General features: G+C 50.9%; 1 protein-coding gene across 1 annotated transcript in view; it reads left to right on the top strand.

Moving 5' to 3' along the window:
- Positions 1-1,144: 1,144 nt before the first annotated feature.
- Ppic (peptidylprolyl isomerase C) overlaps positions 1,145-3,752 on the top strand; it is a 14,308-nt gene continuing 11,700 nt past the window's right edge. Inside the window, exon 1 of the mRNA XM_005356108.2 lies at positions 1,145-1,326. Within this exon, the coding sequence (XP_005356165.1) occupies positions 1,210-1,326 (117 nt within the window). The 5' untranslated portion in view covers positions 1,145-1,209. The remainder of the gene's footprint in view (positions 1,327-3,752) is intronic.

Raw genomic sequence — 3,752 nt, 5'->3', positions numbered from 1 at the left:
TTTCTTTTGAGACAATGTTTCTCTGTATAATGGAACTTGCTTTGTAGACCAGGCAGGCTGGCCTCGAACTCACAGAAATCCACCTATCTCCCAAATGGTGGGATCAAAAGCATGCACAACCATGCCCAGCCAAAATGTAGTGATTTAAAATAACCCTTTCTCCAGGCCATGAAATACGTATATCCTCATTGGGGAACATCTGAGGAATAAGACAACTACAGAGGAAACAAAGACCACAGCTATTGTAACTGTCTCTGTCCCCTCTAGTCTCATGTAGTCCAGACTGGCCTGGAACATGCTATGTCTCCAAGGATGATGTGAATAAACTTTAATTTCTGACGTGCTAGCAGCCTCCGCCTCTCAAGTGCTGAGATTACAGGGCTTGCGCAGCCCCACCCAGTTTATGTTGTACTAGGGATCCGGTCCACCGCTTCCTGCCTGCCAGGCAAGCACTATGCCAACTGAGCCACACACCCAGCCCTCTCACTGCCATTTTTAAAGTGCTGTTTATATTTATTTTCAGAGTTAAGATCAGACTTTCAATGTGATTTTGCAACTTGAATTTTTTTTATTTAAAAAAAAAGCATTGAGACTTTCTCCACGTCATTAATTTTCCTAAATGTAATTCGTAAGATTGTAACAACAACAACAACAACAACAACAATAATCCTACAGCTACTCCTCAAAGCCCAGTTTGAGTACTTGTTTTCGTAGAGAAGAACTCTTTCTGGGCCTGTGTAAGGACTACTCAGAAAACTGTGGATAAGACCACGGAGTCAGTGGCCGCACAAAATGCCTCGATCTCGCTAAATTTTTCCAGAAGATTGAATCCTGCGACTCCAAAAGATCTTCAAATGACTCTGCCAAAGGTTGCAGCCCTTCCAGAAATACACGAAGGAAGGAGAGGTGCTCAGGGCTTCCAGGCTCCAAAGGAGTCGTGTAGCCGGCTCTTTGCTGGGCTCCATGGGTCCCGCGACCCCGCCCGGCTCTCTTTGCCCGGTGGCGTCCCCCACCAAGTCGCGCCCTCCGAGACCCCCAATTCCGGCCACGGGTTTGAACTTGGGAGGAGCGCGCCCCGGGTTCCCCGCCCTGCCCGGATCCACCACCCTCCCTATCCAACCCGCGCAGGCGCAGGCGCCCCAGAGTCCGGCCACAGTCCGGGAGCCCAAGGTTGCGCCCGTGCCACCGCAGCCACTTCCTCTGCTCACTATGATCCTGGGTCCCCGTCTGCTGCTGGCCACGGTGCTCTGCCTGGGGCTCGGCGCCCTCGTGTCTTCTTCTGGGTCCTCAGGCGTCCGAAAGCGAGGTCCCTCGGTGACGGCCAAGGTGATCCTGCGGCTATTGCAACTTCCTCTCCTGCGGTCCAGGCACCAGGGCTCTTAGGCGACGGGACCGCTACGGCAGGGCTGGAGAGGAGGGGCCCTCGGCCGGGGAACTGCGGGGAATTTGGGGGGGGGGGATGCTGTCTGGGGCTGGAGGGAACTCGGGGGTAGGGACTAGAGAAGGGACTAACTGGGATTTGAGGCTGGCTGGGACTGGAGGAGGTTTGGAGGGGGCCACGCGTCAAGCGGGAGGGGTGGGACGTCTAATGGTGCAAACACTCGGGCTACAGGGCCAACTCCCACCGTCCCAGCCGCTGGTTGTCTGAACTTGTCATCCGGTCGGGTCCATCGTGAGTAGCCGGGACAAGTTCCCTTTTTGCTAGAAGGGAAGTTGCTGGAGTACTTCCTTGGAGTGGCCTGGGTGTGGAACAAAGCTGGAAGAATTTGAGGGGAGGGGACAGGCTGAGGAGGGGAGGCCGGGAGCCAGCGCCGACTAGGACATCACTGGGGAGAGCCTGGGTCCTGGCTCAGATGAGACCCGTCCTACTCCCTATTTCCTACCGTCACCCTCCAAGAGGAAAGTGCAGTTTTAAACTTCGTGGTAGGCCTGGATTGAGCCCTGAGCAGGCATGACAAGGCAATAGTTGAATCTTAAGGGAATCGCGAGAAATTTAGTCCATACAGTGTCCACTGCTGAAGTTCTATTTCAGCCTGTTTTACCCGAGGATAGAAGAGAAAGAAAAGACCCTTGGAGAAAGGGAGGGAGGGGCTGCAGTGGTGGAGTAATGACCATGTCCAGGAATGGGGTGGGGCCAGCAGAAAGTGGTCTTAATGACCAGCCCGATTTGCCACTGAAAATGATACCTCAGGACTAGAAGAAGGTTTAAATCTTCCATGGCAGACTCAACCAAAGAACCAGCAAGGAGAGAGAAGTAAGTCCAGCCGCCAGTGCCACTCCCCTGAGACCGGAAAGCCAGCATGATTAGAGTAACATCCATCCTCAGGCAGCCCCTTGATCTGTTAGGTCTCTACACTGGAAAGCTGACCTGTGTAAGCCACACACACAGCTAGCACAGATTTAGTCGGTCTGCAGATACTATTTCAGATAAAAACCGCAAACATAAAATACATATGAACTATGAAATGTTGAAGGGAGTGAACCTAATATAGGTTGGGTACCATTTAAAAACACCTGAGTGGTGAAGAAAAACCAATCTGACAAAGGTTGAGGTGCCAACGGGAATTGCTTGTGCAAAGGTCTCCGAGGGGAAAATCCTTTCTTGGCTCAGAGCATGCCGAAAGGACAGTTTGTTTTTTTGGGGGGGGGGCAGGACTGAGGGCAAAATGACCCGGTGATGAGCTTGGATGAGTGAGTAACAGAAAGGCTTCAATAGCCTGAGAAGGAATGGCTCTGTGTGACCTTTGATCATGGTCATCATCCACAGGACTCGGGTCTTACTCTAGGGCAGTGGTTCTCAACCTTCCTAACGCTGCAACCCTTTAACACAGGTCCTCATGCTGGGGTGTCCTCCACCCATAACATTAATTTCGTTGCAACTTTGTAACTGTAATTTTGCTACTGTTATGAATTGTAATGTAAATATCTGATATGCCACCCCTGTGAGAATGTCATTTGACACCTCCTTCCAAAGGGTCGTGATCCACAGGTTTCAAATCACTGCTCTTAGGTAAAGTGGCGGGTGGGGATTGCACACAGAAATGGCATAATTGCACATATGCTATAAATTTCTATGATCACTTCGGAGGGTGAACATAGACGCCATTTGGGGCTCCATGCTAGACTCCAGATGGCGGCTTGGATCAGGGCGATGATCTAGGGAATGGGGAACAAGGAGCTTGAAGTAGATATAGGAGACATAATTAACAGGAGTCAGTGAGAGCTCAGATGAAAAGGGGTGTAGGGTAGTGAGGGAAGGAGCATGATGCCCAAGTAGATGTGCACTTCAGATTAACCAGGGATGATTGTCCAGTGCACGTCTCTGTGACCCTGGGAGCATTTCACCCAGAGAGCCACTTAGAGCAAGGCCATGGCAGTCTTTCCGGCAGTGCCTGGCTACTTTGACATCTCCTGGGCAGCCAGGGGAAGAGAAGAAAGCCTGCACAAGAAAAAAAAACCATGGCTGCCGGGCATGTGGGACCATCCTGATATCTGCAGCACTGTCACTGGGACTTGGCCTCTACTTTCAGGACGGTCACCTGTTTTCTTCTTTTTTACCAAGCTTCCTGAGCTCTGACGGACAGAGGTGTATGTAGGTGAACCTCACACAGATCTACATCAATCGGAACTCTTGAGTTCCTTTTATAATACCTTAGAACGATTCAGTATAATAGAAAAGAGAGACATTAGAAAAGAAATGTAGGCTAGCAGGCTGTGACTATCCTATGTTGTTTCGCACATGGTCCTTTCTG

The sequence above is a fragment of the Microtus ochrogaster genome, chromosome 18 (genome assembly GCF_000317375.1).
Source record: "Microtus ochrogaster isolate Prairie Vole_2 chromosome 18, MicOch1.0, whole genome shotgun sequence".
Taxonomy (NCBI): Eukaryota; Metazoa; Chordata; class Mammalia; order Rodentia; family Cricetidae; genus Microtus; species Microtus ochrogaster.
The sequence above is the reverse complement of the archived record's forward strand: the minus strand, read 5'-3'. Positions and strand labels throughout refer to the sequence as shown.